Consider the following 16,171-nt stretch of genomic DNA (forward strand, 5'->3'; position numbering starts at 1 on the left):
ACCGGATACAAAAGAGAGAAGGGCACCTGCACCTTTAACTATTGCTATGAAAAGGGAATTTCACCAGATGCTGTCTGCATACAAATGACACCTGCTGAAAATCCTTTTTCTCTACAATTGTTAAAGCTACAGGAGCCCTGTCCTCCTTTTCATATGGTCACCCTAGCGAAAGCTGGCGTTCCTCCAAGAGTCAGTAATGACTCAGTGCTTGCACGAGAGGTTCCTTTCCTTTCCTTTCCTTTTCTTTATTGCTCTCCCTTTCATTGCTCTCAGGAAAAAAACAGCAAGAGACACCAAAGAGATGTGGAACGGGGTTTTTTTATTCAGTTCCCCATTCATGAAAGGAACGGGATAGGGTGCTTTTGGGGTTTTTTTTTGGTTTGGTTTTTTAATCTGAAGTGTTAACATGGCTTGGTTGGGTCATCATTCCTGTAGAACACATAGTCACAGGTTTCCATATCCACTATTCCTGTGCATCCTTCCATATGGTGAATACCACCGTACCTAAAAAATAAAATTAGAATGTAAGTTTAAATCAACATTCATCATAACTTGCAAAAGTCATTTAAGGAGCTGTACTTTGTTCTAGCAAAAGCTTTCGCCAATTTTGCCTAGAAAGTAGATGTTGGCATGATTGAGATGACACAGCGTGGTTCATCATGGGTTGATTAACCCATGATGAGCCACAACACCAGCCGGTTAGGTTTTAAATATTCAAGCCGTGACTTGTTGTTGTGTTATCCAAACCCAGCAGGGTTGGTTGTGCCATTTTAGGGTTAGGCTAGGGCTGTTTAAGCCTTGCACAACTTGCCCCTCAGGGTTCAGAAACAAGATGCTGCAGGTGCAGCTTGTGCATTCCGAATAAGCCACGGTGGATTGTTCCTCATACGGACCGGTTCCCTGTCTTACAAATTCATACCAGGTTTAGCAAGGTTCAACTTAACTTGCAAAGCTCCTAGGAGAAATTCAGGGGTTGCAAAAAAATTCTCAAAATGATATGGCAGAGGAGTTTTCTTGCAAAGCCAGACTTTTGGAGAGGATATCTTATTTACCAACAACATCTTGTTTGGAGAATATGGGAAACTGTGGTGCAGTCAAACTCCAATCACTTAACCCCAATGAGTTGGGATGCAGCAGCAAGGCTGCTCCCAGGAACACCTTGCTCTGCTCATATAAAACCTGTGTCAAAAACTGCACCCACTGCCTGTTAGCTACCGAACCAATGTACAAGGCTATGTTATTCTCCTATAAAGCCCCAAACAACTTGAGACCAGGATACCTGGCAGACCGCCTTCCCTAATATACACCCAGACGACAGTTACGATATTCAGAGGAGGTCTTGCTGGCTATTCCAGAAATGAACGGGATGTTGCCATGAAGAATCTTGATGGCGGGCCTTCTCTGTAGCGGCACCTTAACCTCTGGAAAACCCTCCCTCGTGTGGTTTGGGAAGAGGAAAATGTAGCATTTTTAAACGCCTCCTAAAAATGTACCTCTTCACACAGGCTTTCCCTGGACTGTAATTAATCTGATTTTATATTGCATTCTTAAGCTTTTAACGCTTTAAATTGATTGTATACTTATTGTATTTTTATGGTTTTAATTGTGCACTGCCCAGAGAGCCTTGGCTATTGGACAGTATGAAAATGCAAACAACAATAAACCAAGGTTAGAAATCAGTTTGACCCTGGGTTGTTCAAACTGTATCTTCCCTCTATTCAGATCTAACGGGTTGTTCAAACAAAATTTTAAATTGACATGCAATGGAGGATGGAAGGGGTGGGGAAGAGTGCAAGCCTGAGATTGTCACCAACACATCCTCGGGTCCGTAGTTTGGGGGTGCTCTTGGATCCAGAACTGTCACTTGAGGCACAGGTGAACTCAGTGGCAAAGAGCACCTTTTATCAGCGTAGGTAGATAGACCAACTGCGCCCTTATCTGGACACAGATAGCTTAGCTACAGTGATCCATGCTCTGATAACCTCTCGTTTGGATTACTGCAATGCGTTATACGTGGGGCTGCCTTTGAAAACAGTCCGGAAACTTCAGCTGGTACAAAACAGGGCAGCACGGTTACTAAAAGGGACTGGCCGGCGAGATCACATCACACCAGTCTTTTTCCAGCTTCATTGGCTGCCAGTCCAGGTCCAGGCCCAATTCAAAGTGCTGGTATTGACATTTAAAGCCCTAAACGGTTTGGGGCCAGGTTATCTGAAGGAACGCCTCCTCCCATATGTACCTGCCCGGACCTTAAGGTCATCCTCAGTGGTCCTTCTCCATGAGCCCCAGCCAAAGGAAGTGAGGCAGGTGGCTACTAGGAGGAGGGCTTTCTCTGCTGTGGCACCCCGGCTGTGAAATGAGCTCCCCAGTGAGGTCCGCCTGGCACCTACACTGTACTCTTTTCGTCGCAATACATCTGAAGACCTTTTTATTCTCTCAGTATTTTAACACTTAATTTTAACTTAAATTTAAATTTTACTGTTCTGACTCTGTATTTTAATCTTACTTCAATTTTGCTGCGTGGTTTTATCTTGGTTGTGCTTTTGATACTGTATTTTGTATTTGTGTGGGGAAGGCAACGGCAAACCACCCCGCTATAGGGCCTGCCAAGAAAACGTCAGCGAAAGCTGGCATCCCTCCAAGAGTCAGTAATGACTCAGTGCTTGCACGAGAGGTTCCTTTCCTTTCCTTTTTAACCTGTTGGTTATTTTATTATGGTTTTAATTTTTGTGAACTGCCCAGAGAGCTTCAGCTATTGGGCAGTATAAAAATGTTATAAATGAATGAATAAAGAAAGAAAGAAAGAAAGAAAGAAAGAAAGTTTGGTTTGCCATTACACCCCAACCCTGCCTGATTGCGTTGCCAAAACGGAGTGCACATCTTCTCATACATTTTAATGCAGCTTATACTCTTCAACTTGGGAGGCCTCCTTGCGACTACTGACTGCTCACTGGGATTATGCTGTGGTGAAGGCAAAGCACTCTGTTCATGCTCACTGCCACTCTTTATATTAGTACAACTTCTTATCTTCTAGAGATTGGCTGTAGACGATTGGCAAATTCCTGCCAATCCGAGAGCCAGTTGCCCGGGCCAAGTCAGCGATGGGCAACTAGGGCTCGTGCACCTGGAGCCAAAGCAACGTGCAAATCTATTTTCAGTGGAGAGAAGTGCTGCCACAGTGCTGTCAAAGGGACGAGGAAACCATGTCCAGCATTTTGCCTACCTGGTACAACAGTTCATTCCTCCCTTCCCACAGGAGCATCGCCAGCAGTGAGCCGAATCCCACAGAGACCCAATCGGATGGCGACTTCCATCAGAAGAATCTACGCAGTAATCCGGAGCCACCAGCACCCCTAGGGAGAAAACCCCAGTCAGTGATGTCGACACTAGTGCCGGAGGTTAATGTGGTGCTTAATCTGGAAGACGGTATATAACCTAACTTCTAGCAAGCCTTGTTACGGGATCACACGTTTTGGACTAAGAGCTTTATCACACCAGCGTTATACTGCGCAATCACTGCAAATTGCATGCAAAGGACTCAGATGTTTTCTACCTTATAATCTGCTTTGACTGTGAAGTCCTCCCATGCATCCTGCCTTAATTGTGCAATAAAGCCAAAAGATTCACCCTATTTAGCCCCTACATTTTGAGCGTATCTTCCGAGCTACCGCTGGGGCGCATGAGCAGGATTTTAAAGAAATGCTTACGTCTGCGTAAGTTTTAAAGATAAAGACACCAAAATTGGCACAGTGATAGATACTAGGGAGAGCTTTAAGCATACCAAATTTGAATTGAATTGGGTCATCTGTTGATTTTTTAATGATTTTTTACATTCCCCCCCCCTTAAACTCACTTCTTGGTATGCAAAGGATCGCTATCGCCCGGTAGCAAAAACAACAACAACCGCGAAAGTTTAGTGCTACGGGGATAATCTGAGGGAAGCAGGTACATGGGATGAAGCTCTAAAACTCCAAAATAGCCTTTGGCCACTGGCTATGTTGACTGGGGCTGATGGGAGCTGTAGTCTATGCCACTGGGAGGTCACCAAATGCATCCCTACTTATGGGCCCAAATGGGGTCAGTAATGACTTTGCCTCCTCCTGTTCCGCTTCCAAACAGCCATGCAAGGGACTTGGGCATGGGTGAGACCCTTCCTGGACAGCTACCATCCTGGACACTGGGTGTGTGTGTGGGTCTTGTAGGTTTGCCTCTCAGTTCCTATGGGGGTGTAGAAGTGTAGGAAGCCACCCCAGCTGAACCAAGCGTTTGAACTAGGATACTCTCAGGAATCCTCTGCGTTTGCACAAGGGTTCTTTGGCAGACACACTGATGTGGAAAGGGTTCCAGTAAATGGAGTTGCGGCCACACTGCGTTACTGGTCTGTATGAATTGCCTTCCTTTTTTACCTGTTTATTATGTTTTGAAGTTAAGGAATGGCGAGCTCCCTGGGTGCATCCGAGGTCTCTTGAAATTGTGTAATTCCTAGGGCTGCGTTCCGCTTCTCTTCGGTTCAGAGAAGCAGTAGTGAGGCGGCCTGATTCGCCTCCAGAAAAGGCAGAGTCGGGGGGCTAGGGATTGAGGTGAAGAGGATCGCCTCAATCTGGAGCTCCGGACACAGGTATGTGGGGGGGGGGGACTCATCTGCTGCTGCTGCTGCTGCCGCAGTCCCTGTGGCGACGGTGATGGAGCCAGGTAAGGGGGCAGGGAGGAGGGAGGCTTACTTGCGTCCATCGCGGGCTTCAATTGAGGTCCCAGTTGAAGCCAGAAGTGAAGGCTGAGGCCTCTTCCGGCTTCAAGCTAGGGCCTCAATTGAAACTCACGATGGGTGCAGGTAAGGGGGCGGGGGGGGGATTGGCCTACCTGGAATCACTGGCTCCGCCATCCATAAAAATAATCCATCGGATTGCTGTTAAATAGGTAGACCCTTTTAAAAATGTTTTACACACACACACACCCCATCATGGCTTCTCCTTTTAGGGTGCAATTTGACCCCAGAAATGGCATTACCAGTAGACATGTGCTCCGCTCCGATTAGAAGCGCAAAAGCAGGAGCGAATTGGCCTGTTCTGCCTTGCCCAGAGGCGGAGTAGAAGCGGACCGCGGACCCCTAGAAGCAAGGCGAAGAGAAGCGCCTATTTTCAGAGCACTCCGGTTTCCGTGGTCCGGTCCGATCGCCATCTTGAAACATTTCGCCCATAGGATTGCATTGCGGAAAAGAAAGGGGGATAACTGTGTTGTTTTTGAAGCTATCGTTCTGAAAATTCTTGTGCTCAGAGAGTCGTGGATGGGGGTCATTTTGAGACAACTCTCAGCTCTCTGCGTGGTGCGGGTCACACGCTAGAATTTTTTTAAAAACCGGAGGGAAATACCTTTTTCGAAGGGCTGAGGGGCAGAGTCAACTCCCGGTCATGATCACATGATCCCAACGTTGGAGGAGGGGATAGGCAAAACGGGTAACTTGGGATTCTGGGAAACTTCTCTTTCTTAGTCTGAACGGACTTTTCCCAGTGTTTTTTTTTAACACAGTAGCCCCACCAAATGCACAAACACAACCTGAAATCATATACTAAGCCAATAATAAGAGAGCACTGCTACCCACCCTAACTTTGGGGAACAACTGAAAAGATGTGGTGCAAGGGGATGAGCTCCCCTAGGGCATGCCATGTGGACGTGCCCCCACTCTTTCCTGTACTTGGGGGGCTATCAAAGCCCTCCAAAGAGAGTAACCCGGTGGAGCAATGCCTATCATGAGTTGAAGTGAGTGTTTACTTCTTAGTGGTGGAGCAATGTCTTTCATGAGTTGAACTGACAGCTGCTTCCCCCTCCCCCGGGCACGTCCCCCTATTACTGGTAAAAGACAGATATAGCCTTTTTAAAAAAGTTCTTCTTGTTGTTTATTCAGCAACACTGCTGCTTTTAATTCCACCCCTCCTTTGTTTATTTATTTATTCCATTTTATATGCATTACTGGCTTATCCTTGGCTCACTTCCTTATGCCCCCAGAAATGTCTGCTGCCTGCCTGCCTTCCCTCCCTCCTCCCCTGCCCGCCTCGCAGGGATGTTGTGTGTGTCTGGCTTTGACTCAGGGGAGAAGTCCTTCCTGCGCTCAATTAGACTTTTGGAAGTTCCAAATCCATTTTTCAAGTGTGGAAGAAGATTCATAGGTTTATCTCTACTCCCCAATTCATGGCATGTTGGGATTTCCTTTGAAATGGCCCCATTGAGATGTCTGCAGGTTTAAGCCCCGCCAAAAATCAGGGGATGATGGGACTGCCTTGAGTCTCGGCATGCATATGTATCCCTGGACAAGCTATCATGGTGGCGAGTTTGAGGTTTTTAACGTGCAAATTGACGGAGCTATGGAAAGGGGTGTGAATGGGGTGCCCGATTTTCATAAATTCCCCAAAAATCAGGGGATGATGGGACTGCCTTGAGTCTTGGCGTGCGTGTGCACCCCTGGATAAGCTTTCATGGTGGTGAGTTTGAGATTTTTAACATGCAAATTGACGGAGCTATGGAAAGGGGTGTGAATGGGGTGCCCGATTTTCATAAATTCCCCAAAAATCAGGGGATGATGGGATTGCCTTGAGTCTTGGTGTGCGTGTGTATACCCCCATGAGGTGTCATGGTGCCAAACTTGAGGTTTCTAACTTTCACAGAAAAAAAGTTGTATACTTTTTTAGCTTAATGCAAGCCTATGGGGGGGGGAAACGGAGCTCCGATCCGGATCCGGAGCTCCGAGCGGAGCGGAGTGGACATAGGCGGAGCGGGGGTGGGGCGGAGCAGCCCAATCTGCAAATCGCGGATCTGGAAGTGAAGCGGAGCGGGGGGGTCCGTGCACACCCCTACTAATTTTGATGGCTAGGAAACGGTTAAAATGCTGGGAGAATAAAAAGGTCTTCACCTGGCGTCTAAAAGCATATAATGTAGGTGCCAAGCGAACCTCCTTAGGGAGCTCATTCCACAGCCGGGGTGCCACAGCAGAGAAGGCCCTGCTCCTGGTAGCCACCTGCCTCACATTTGCTACATTTGCACTTTGATACAACAGAGCCAAGCATTGAGTTACAGTGACCCTGTACAGATGACACACTAAACTGTGGCAGTTAAGCATTTTGAGCTAAACAGTATGGCTTAGGGTGTTGTGTGAACCATTCCTAACCCTGGTAGGTACATAACCACGGTTTAAACACGCTCACTAACCATTTGCTGCAAAAGGGTTAGCGGCCTAACCCTGGCTTATTGTGTTGTCTGAACTGGCCCATCGAGAGGAAAAAAGTATGCCATGATAAGTTTAAATCCACTATTTTAGGATTTTTTTTCATTCCTCAACCATTGTGGTGCATTTATTGCTTAGGGTGACCATTGCCACCGGGGAATCCCGGAGACCTCCGGAGAAGCAAGCCTGACCGGCGCAACCGGGGCTGGGGACCCACTTACGGGGCACCCCCAGGCCGTGGTTGCGTTTGGCCTTGTCTCTCCTGCGGGCACGGCCATCTTCACCAGCAAGACTCGCGAGACTTCCTATGTCTGTAAAGATGGCCGCGCCCGCAGGACTTCCTGCCAGGACCTAGCCAGGAGCAGCGGAGGTCTCAGCTGGCTGACCTGCAGCCAGCCAGCATGAAGGCAAGGCTTTCTTTCGGTGGTGGCGGCGGCGGCTGCAACTCCGCGGTAAGCTAGAGCTATGGCCCAGCACGTCGGGTGGATAAGTGGCCCAGCGGGCAGGCCTGGCTGCAGTGGGCGGCCTGGCCTGGCCTGGCCTGGCCTGGCGCCCCGGCCTGCTTGGCCTTACAACTGCAGCTCCCTGGCTGTGTGGAGCCCTGGCCTGTCCCTGGAGCTGCGGCCACGCCGGCAGCAGCAGCAGCTCAGCCAGCTACAGAGGGTAAGTTCTTTCCCCTCCTCTTCTTTACCTGTTCTTTGCGTGGGGGTAAAAAGCCTGTCATCCCCCAGGAGTAAAGGCCATTTAACTCACTAGGATTTACATCTGAGTAGACATTTAGGGCTGCACTGAAAGTGATGGTAAAACTAATTGGCTGTTTATATTTGTGCTGTGCCCGATAGCACTTGGCTATCTTTGTGTGTCCTTTCAATTATTTAGGCTGCAATCCTATGCTCAGTTACCTGGAAGTAAATTCAATACAGTAAACTCAATTGAGCTTACTTCTGAGTAGGATTACACGACACTGACTAGTCATAACTACAAAGTTAACCAGAATTAACCTGAACTTCATACTGACTATACATTTAATATTGCTAGTATATTAGATGTCTGAGTTGTGGATTGTGGTGTGGTGGCTAGCGTGTCGGACTGAGAGTTGGGAGATCTGCGTTCTAGTCCCCACTTAGCCATGGAAGCTCACTGGGTGACTTTGGGCCATTCACAGACTCTCAGCCCAGCCTACTTCACAGGGTTGTTGTTTTGAGGATTAAATGGAGAGGAGGAGGATTATGTACACTGCCTTGGGTTCCTTGCAGGAAAAATGGCAGGATATAAATGGAATAAATAAATAAAATGTAAACTCTGTAATCTTGTAATTTGTAGACAGATGTTTTGATAGTGGTATAGTAACAGGGTTTGGTAGAAACTCACCACTAAGGCCATGCTGTGAGTGCTCTCCCAATAGTGTACACATACAAATCTACAAAAGGCTATGCCTGGAATAAGACCTTTAATAGAAATTGACTTGTGAAAATCTAGTTTATATTACATCACAAGTATTAAAGTGTCTTAAAGAGAGCAGCACTTTCTTGCTTAATATTAAATTACACTGAACAGGCCTGAGAAAAGGTTGCTACAGTAACCCAATCATTCTTTCTCTCTTCTTTCTCCATCCTTACCTGGGAATAACTCCTATTAAACTCAGTGAGGCTTTCTTCTGGTTAGGGCATGATCCTATGCTGGGAATGCTGGGAGTTGTAGGACTTTTCTTCTGGCTAGAGAATTGCACCTTTTGCCTCCCTGTCTAATCTTTCTTTACTGTATATTTCCCATTTTCTGTTTAGTCTAGCACTGATATCTCCCCTCCTATCCACAGTGTTGTTTAGCTATTTTTTTTTCTAATCCAGGACCTGTTTGATTTAGAAAAATGGAAAATAATAATTGTCTTTTCTATTGATCTTGTATGAAGACAGCAAAAAGAACTACCATATAAGAAATTTGTACAGCAACTAAAAATACATGTTAATTTTAGATACATTGGATGTCTCACTTGTTCTTTATTTCAGTGATTTTAAGATTAACGTATTTTGTGGAACAGGTTGGTCTTAATTGTGAGCTGTAGAATCAGACATGTGATGAAGGCCACGCCCCCTTGGGGTCCAGATGGGCCCACTCCTTTGGGAGCTGGGCATGTTGGGGTGGGCATGCCTCCTTGAGAGCGGCCATATTGTCCTCCTTTTTGGTTTCCAAAATATGGTCAGCCTATATTTCTTCATGTAGACATTGATTCCGATGTTCAAGAGTTTTTAACGTTTCATTTGTTTCAGGCTCCATTGGCCAAATCTGTTCATAAATGTGTGTGGGAATATGTTGAAGGAATTGATCAATGTTGTAATGTTAAAGAAATTAAAAATAGAGGAAGCCATTTGTTCAGGAAAACCATACTTTTCCTCCTATGAACCGATTTTATTAGTGGTGGTAGAGAGCCAAAATTGTTCCTCACCTAGGGCAGCAAAATACCTTTGGACAGCCCAGCCGGGAAATGTGGTTCTGTGAGGAGTGGCACTTCCATGCTGAATGTGGTCATGGGTAGGGCAATCCCTGCGAAGCAATAGAGGAAACTGCAGCAATCAAGTGGGGGCCAGAAGTGAGGGCGGTGTAGCATTCCTCTCCTTTTCTGGCTCTCTGTCTGAGAATTCTCAGCATGTTCTACAGCAGCCTTCCTCAACCTGGGGCGCTCCAGATGTGTTGGACTACAACTCCCAGAATGCCCCAGCCAGCTGGAAGATGCAGTCCAACACATCTGGAGTGCCCCAGGTTGAGGAAGGCTGTTCTACAGTAATATTTCCCAGAATGCTTTGAGGCGGAAGCCATGACTGTCAATTTGCTACAAAAACCAGTGGAAGCTGGGCGGCCTTTGTGTGATAACTGAAACCCTTGTCTTCTAGAACCACTTTAGCTACTGCTTTCCCAGCACGAAAGCAAAAGCTTTGCACAAATGAATAGGCCGCTTGATAACATTACCGTCTACCAGCTGTGCTCTGGGTAACTGATGTGTGCAGGCCCCATGACACAAACCCAGGGTGATGCAGAAGGCAGTCAGGATAAGGAAGGCTTTCTGGAAAAGATGGGAAAGGGTGGGTCAGCTCTAATGGGCTTAAAATTCTTGGAGAATTACCTTCCTTTTAAAACTCTGATTCCAAACGCAGTTTAACAGTTACTTAGTTATTTCAGAAATACCAGTGTATTGATTAAAGGGACACAGGGCATTCATTGTATACCTGAGGCAGTCTGCAATTCTGCAAAATTTCGATCCGATCAGATGCAAATTGCCACAGGTAGAGTGACTTTAAAAGCGGTGAAAATGAACACATTTGCCCTCTTTATTCTGAGCTGCAGTTCAGCATGTCATAGTTTTCATTCACAGTTGGGTGAAAACTACTGGTGGGTATTCAGGCTTGTTAAGCAGAGGTGCCTTTCATGGGTTTGCTGAGGTTCTAAGCAGCGGTTCTAAACTTACCTGCCTGCAGCCCACTTCCCCTAGGTCAGCAAAGATGCTCCATATTGTCATGGTCCTGTGTTGCCTTATGAAGCACCTAGCCTTAGAACAAGCCACATTTCACAAGCCAGCAACATGGCATCTCCTCATGGGTTGTTTGTGATTAACAAACCATGGTTTGTAGTGTGGCTAGGGTACCACAACACAACAACCTACGATCCAGTGACAACCCACACTTCAACACCAATCCACATTCAACCCATACTCAACCTACCTTGAGTATGGGTTGGGTGGGCGTTGTCTTGTTGTGTGAACCCTGGTGCTGTGTTGCTTTCTGAAGCATCTCTCCTGACTGCTAGAAGAAGGCTCTCTCTCACTGTTTAACCCATCCTACCAAGCAACAACCTGGCATTTCTCAATTAACGAGAGGATTCCTTTAATGCTCAAGTGCTCCATAAGGCAATGCAGGACCAAGACAACGTGGGACATCTCTGCTGGTCCCAGGCACTCCATCCTCCCCCTCTGGGCCTGACAGACGAAGGAAAAGTGTGATGCACAGAGGGTAACCTGTAAGCAAGCACAATTTGTGATGTTGCACAACATCATCACTGTTCGTGTCTGTTAAAGCATCAGCTTTGGGCCTTTTCTACACCTCCTGGCCTTCCGGGAGGGAGGGGGGAGGATCTCATGATATTCTGCTCGCGAGATCCTCCCCCTGGATCCATACGCGCATGTGACATCCCGGGAAGAATGAGGGATGTCGCGCCCCCCCATGTTTTTTAAATAGGGGAGATGAGTGCAATTGTACTCCCAACAAAAATGTAAGGTGTTTTTTTTTTTAAAAAAAAACCCCACCACAGACCTGTTCCTGCTCCCCCTCCCCAATGGGCATGGAGTGCCTGAAGAGCTCTGTGCCTCGTGCCTGTTTCCTGCCTCCTCGTGTTTACTCGTGAGGAGGCGGGACAAAGAAGGGGCAGGCACCCACATATCTCCTGCGGTCTCGGGATAGTCCCAGGACCACAGAAAACCTGGGAAATCCCTGTTTTCTGTTTCCCCGGGGTTGACCCAAGTTGACCATGGGATCCCCTGTGCGTCATTTGGATGCACAGGGATGACCCTGAGGAAAAACAACAGTGTAGGAAGGGCCTTAGTTTCCAACTTCGTTGCTTTGAGGAACTTGAGCCGACACGAGACAGGCAGAACTCAGGTCTTAAGCCGGCAGGTGTTGTGTTTGTTTTTGATAATTGAATATGGGCGCTCATTTACCCCAAGCAGGATATTCCACTCTGAAAGCGGTATATAAAAGGCAGGAGCCACACGACTGCTTTATAGCGGTATTGACGTGCACTGGCAACTGTTGGGGCCCATTGACACAGACCATAGACCACGTTCATACCACTTTCATAGTGTTATATCCTGCTTGGTGTAGATGTGTCCTGGGCCCCAACAGTTGTCGGTGCACTTCAGTACCACTATAAAACAGGGCTGTGCATGGACCCCCCAAACCACTTCGTGGCCCAATCCGGAATTTCCGGATCGGGCCCGAACCGCTTCGGGCCGATCCACCCATCCCCCGCTCTGCTCTGCGGAGTGACATCCGGAGGGGGTGGATCGGGATTTTGCCCCCCCTTCCCTACTTACTTGCCTCCCTGGCGGATGGCGGATGGCGGAGGCAGGTAAGTGGGGAAGGAGGGACAAACTGGGGGCTGATAACCCCAACTCCCCCCGCCCCCTTACCTGTGTCCATCACGGCCCGTCGTGGTCTTCTATTGAGGCCCTGGCACAGACTGCGGCGGCAGATCCAGGTAAGCGAAACTCCCCCCACCCCCTTACCTGCCTCTGTCGCAGGCTTCAACTGAGGGCCAGGCCTCGCTTTGAGGCCTGGCCCTCAGTTGAAGCCCACGATAGACCACAACAGAGGCAGGTAAGCCCCCTCCCCCCTTACCTAGCTCCGCTGTCACCGTCGCTGTATGGATGGCGGCAGCGGCGGCGGAGCCAGGTAAGCCCAACTCCCCCTGCCCCCTTACGTGTGTCTGTCACAGTCCGTCGTGGGCTTCAATTAAAGCCCTGGCTTTAAGCTGTAAGAGAAGGCTGCGGCCTCTTCTGGCTTGAAGCTGGAGCCTCAATTGAAGCCTGCGACAGACACAGGTAAGCCCCCCTCCTCCCTGCCCCTTACCTGGCTCCATCGCTGTCGTCGCACGGATTGCGCCACCACCGCCAGGTGAGTCCCCCCCCACTTACCTGCATCCGGTGCTCCGGATTGAGGCGAACTGCTTCGCCTCAATCCGCAGCCCCCCGACCCGATCCATCTCCGCTTTTGTCGGAGGTGAATCAGGCCGCTCAGCTATTGCTTCTCCAAACTGAAGTGAAGTGGAGCACAGCCCTACTATAAAGCAGTAGTGTGGCTCCTGCCTTTTATCTACTGCTTTCATAGTGGAATATCTGGCTTGGTGTGGATGAGCCCTGTGTGACCTCAAATTGCTGGCTGAGCTATCAGGCATTCGCTACATCAGAAATAGGCAGTCCTCCTCCTTGAATTAAGAAAGGACGGGCTTCCATTGATAAGAGGAAAAGAAGTGGGTTTTTTTAGACAAGACTGGGTACTTGAACGGAGTGGAACTGCTTAAGCACAAGGGCCTCACAGGATTCGGGGTTGAAATGCCTGTCATGGAATGTAGCAGGATGGCGGTCAAAGCAGTATAACAAACAATTATTGAACTATACTGAACGCTTTGACGTCATCCTTCTGCAAGAAACATGGCACAATGAAACTATAATGCTCTTTTAATGTTATTCTTGACTAGGATAGTATTATGTTTATATGGAGACAAATGGATTATCATATTAAGGGTGCAGATTTTTCCTGTTTTCCAAATGTCCCCCCAGCTAAATTCAACAAAAGGAAAAGGAAAACAACCAGTGTGTCCCTTGACTCTGCAAGTGCTGCAGGTATTGGCTGTGAAAGTTCTGTTTTCAGATGATTGAGGAGGGTCCCAGAGCTATTAGCTTAGCTGCTTGGGTGTCATGGAATATTTATATTTCAGGTGCCCAGAAGCTTTAAAAAACATGTTAGCACACGATGTGTGTTTGTGCACACATGAACTGACACAGGGAAACAGGGAAGAAATTAGAAATTAAAACTACAACAGATCTGCGTATTTTTACAGTTCTCCACTAGTAAACTACCATAGAATTATTTCTAGGTAAGAGTCATGCTCTGTGCTCGGAGGTTTTGCTTAAACAAACAAACAAACAAACAAACAAAAAACCAAAACTTTGTATTATTGCAACAGGCAAATGTGAATGCTACTTTCAGCCAGTAAACTAAATCTAAGTTTACAGTGGATTCTGAGAATTCTGGACTGTCTGATGGACCAGGAAGGAGCAACAGATGTGGCATAGATAGATTCGGTGTCAGACAGAACCATGTACATTGACAGTACCTTTCTTCCTCTAACGTTGCATCTACACAGCACCAAACTGCCTTAAGTTGAGACTGCAGTTTTCTGGCATTATAATCCAACCCACGTCAAAGGAAGAGTCACTTCTAATGGAAGACAAAGAACTCTGCTTACCATCTTGGCCTTTCTATGTGCAGCCAGCAAACTCCACTTGGTGAGAACCAGTTCTGGTAAATGGTGTTGGTTGTTAGTAACTTTGGGGGATCTGTTTCCCAAATATAAACAGGTGAGGAGGAAGAGGAGGAGGGTCTAAACCCAAAGGGGAATGCTGTTTTGTAAATGGAGTATTGACAGAGCCTTATCATCGCAGATGTTGATAACGACTGTGACGTACCTGGAGTCCTTCAGAGAATCATCCCTGCCCCAGACAGCCCTCTCTGCCCCTGCCCCCCAAGGAGTTGCAAATAAAGCCAAATTTACTGGGCACCTAACCTTGATCAACAGAATAACCCTCCCCACCCCCAAGAGAACAGAAATGTGGCGTTGGACAGGATCTTGGAGGTCATCCAGTCCAACCCCTGCTCAGTGCAAGCTCTGCTCAGTGCAAGTATGCCAAAAATTTCTCCCACATTTCCCTAACTGTTCCATTCAATTCGATAGAAAAGAAACTGCTTTGGAAAACAAACTCGGAGGAGAAAAAAAATGTTGGCGAAATTCTCACAGGTTGGGTTTGGGTTTCTTGTGCTTACCTTACTGATGAGGTGGCTGAGAAGCATGTGTGAATGTCCTACCTTTCATTGTACAACCATTGTACTGCCAACAGCCTCCTAAGCTTCCCACACATCTGTTAAAGCCCAGGAGAAGATATCATGTTGTAGTTCCTCCCATAGGTTTTTCAGTTCAGGAAGCAATGGCAGTCTGGGAGGCTGTAGAGTAATGTAGAGACTTGTGTAATCAAAAGGAAAACACACGCACATAGTACCTTCAGCCAGCTCACAGTGTTAATGTTTAACCAAATTCTACTCTGAACCCCCTCCAGAAGGATGCAGACAAGCTGGAGGGGGTTCAGAGGAGGGCAATGAGGATGATCAGGGGTCTGGAAACAAAGCCCTATGAGGAGGGACTGGAAGAACTGGGCATGTTTAGCCTGGAGAAGAGACGATTGAGGGGTGATATGATAGCACTCTTCAAATACTTGAAAGGTTGTCACACAGAGGAGGGCCAGGATCTCTTCTCGATCCTCCCAGAGTGCAGGACACGGAATAACGGGCTCAAGTTAAAGGAAGCCAGATTCCGGCTGGACATCAGGAAAACGTTCTGACTATTAGAGCAGTATGACAATGCAACCAATGACCTAGGGAGGTGGTGGGCTCTCCCATATTAGAGGCCTTCAAGAGGCAGCTGGACAACCATCTGTCAGAAATGCTTTAAGATGGATTCCTGCGTTGAGCAGGGGGTTGGACTCAATGGCCTTGTAGGCCCCTTCCAACTCTACTATTCTGTGATTCTACTTCCCTGCAATTTCCAGTCCTTCCCCCTGGAGCAACAGAGACTGTCTGCCCCTCCTCTGCATGCCAGCCTTCTCTAGGCTACACATCCCTCCCTGTTCTTTGAACCATTCCTCATAGGATATGGTTTCCAGTCCTCTCATCAACTTGGTTGCCCAGGGCTAGTTGTCAGCTTGGCTAAGAGCGCCAAGGCAGGGATGTGGGTTGACAAGGATCAGGCATCTTTGGATGCCCAGTTTACAGTGTCTATGATCAAAGCTTCCAATGTCTTCATCACCTGCTCACCTGGTTGGCCTTCCACATTCTACACCCTGTAGTGGAAATGTGGAAGACTACTGTATCGAGGAGCTAGTGGTGCATCACAAACATCCTCTTCCGTGCCCCCAAAGCACGTGAGAGTCTAGCTTGCCTGGACTTTTTTTTGTCTAGGCCTCGTGAGCTTTCTTTATTACGCTGCCTCAATTGCACGCATCTCCCCAGCTGCTGGCTCTGGATGTTGACCTGGGAAACATCCGGTGTCTATCTGTAGTGAAGAAGACCCAAGGTCAGGCGCTATCTGTTTTCATGATCTGCCTGGGCTGCCTGCCAGCGGTTGAGGTGGCTTCTT

General features: G+C 47.7%; 1 protein-coding gene across 1 annotated transcript; it reads right to left on the reverse strand.

Annotated features, from left to right (window-relative positions):
* Positions 1-299: 299 nt before the first annotated feature.
* LOC134407460 (small serum protein 5-like) lies at positions 300-14,372 on the reverse strand. Its single transcript, XM_063139252.1, has 4 exons — positions 14,231-14,372; positions 10,181-10,274; positions 3,224-3,353; positions 300-504 (listed from the first exon to the last, which is right to left on the reverse strand). The coding sequence occupies exons 1-4, from the start codon at positions 14,231-14,233 to the stop codon at positions 402-404; spliced, it is 330 nt and encodes a 109-aa protein (XP_062995322.1). The 5' UTR covers positions 14,234-14,372; the 3' UTR covers positions 300-401.
* Between the last annotated feature and the right edge of the window lie 1,799 nt (positions 14,373-16,171).

This window comes from Elgaria multicarinata, chromosome 12 (genome assembly GCF_023053635.1).
Source record: "Elgaria multicarinata webbii isolate HBS135686 ecotype San Diego chromosome 12, rElgMul1.1.pri, whole genome shotgun sequence".
Taxonomy (NCBI): Eukaryota; Metazoa; Chordata; class Lepidosauria; order Squamata; family Anguidae; genus Elgaria; species Elgaria multicarinata.

Coding starts and splice junctions, on each gene's coding strand:
- LOC134407460 (XM_063139252.1), bottom strand. Junction 3,354..10,180: donor CAGAGCACAGCTGGTAGACG/GTAATGTTATCA, acceptor TTTTCTCCCTAG/GGGTGCTGGTGGCTCCGGAT. Junction 505..3,223: donor GGAATGAACTGTTGTACCAG/GTAGGCAAAATG, acceptor TTTATTTTTTAG/GTACGGTGGTATTCACCATA.